This window comes from Mesitornis unicolor, unplaced genomic scaffold, assembly GCF_000695765.1.
Source record: "Mesitornis unicolor isolate BGI_N332 unplaced genomic scaffold, ASM69576v1 scaffold31855, whole genome shotgun sequence".
NCBI lineage: Eukaryota > Metazoa > Chordata > Aves > Mesitornithiformes > Mesitornithidae > Mesitornis > Mesitornis unicolor.
The window spans coordinates 1-526 of record NW_010185334.1 but is presented as its reverse complement, the minus strand read 5'-3'; the positions used below and the strand labels follow the sequence as shown (position 1 = coordinate 526).

Sequence of the window (526 nt, the reverse complement as noted above, 5' to 3'; positions counted from 1 at the left end):
CAAGGAGGGAGAGGTGCCCGGGGCTGGGGCTGCGAATGAAACTCGCCCCTCCAAAGGAAAAAAGAAAAAAATAACGTTATTTAGCTCACCCCCCGCTCCGAAATGGGCTCTGAGCAAAGGTCGGAGGTGTGGAAAGGGCAGTGAAGAGAAGCAAGATTTGGCGATTTGAGCCTCGTTGAAGTTAGAAAGTTGCAAGGGTTTGCAATGGAGCCCTGGGCTTCTGTCCGGCAGGGACATGGGGACAATGAGCGATCCACCCGGCCCTGCTTAATCAGATCCGTTTTTCCTCCCTCCTTCCCCCTGCAATAGGTGAAAAACCATTTAAGTGTGAATTCGAGGGCTGTGACAGGCGCTTTGCAAACAGCAGCGACCGCAAAAAGCACATGCATGTGCACACTTCCGACAAGCCCTATCTCTGCAAAATGTGCGACAAGTCCTACACGCACCCCAGCTCCCTCAGAAAGCACATGAAGGTAAATGGAGGGCGTCCGGTGTGCGGGGCTCAGACACCGCCTCGGGCCTGGCC

General features: G+C 54.8%; 1 protein-coding gene across 1 annotated transcript; it reads left to right on the top strand.

The window, feature by feature from the left end:
• Window positions 1–309: 309 nt before the first annotated feature.
• LOC104540888 (zinc finger protein ZIC 1-like) lies at window positions 310–491 on the top strand (the record flags this gene model as incomplete). Its single annotated transcript, XM_010184806.1, has 1 exon — window positions 310–491. A coding segment is annotated over one exon (182 nt), but the record flags the coding sequence as incomplete, so codon positions are not given.
• Between the last annotated feature and the right edge of the window lie 35 nt (window positions 492–526).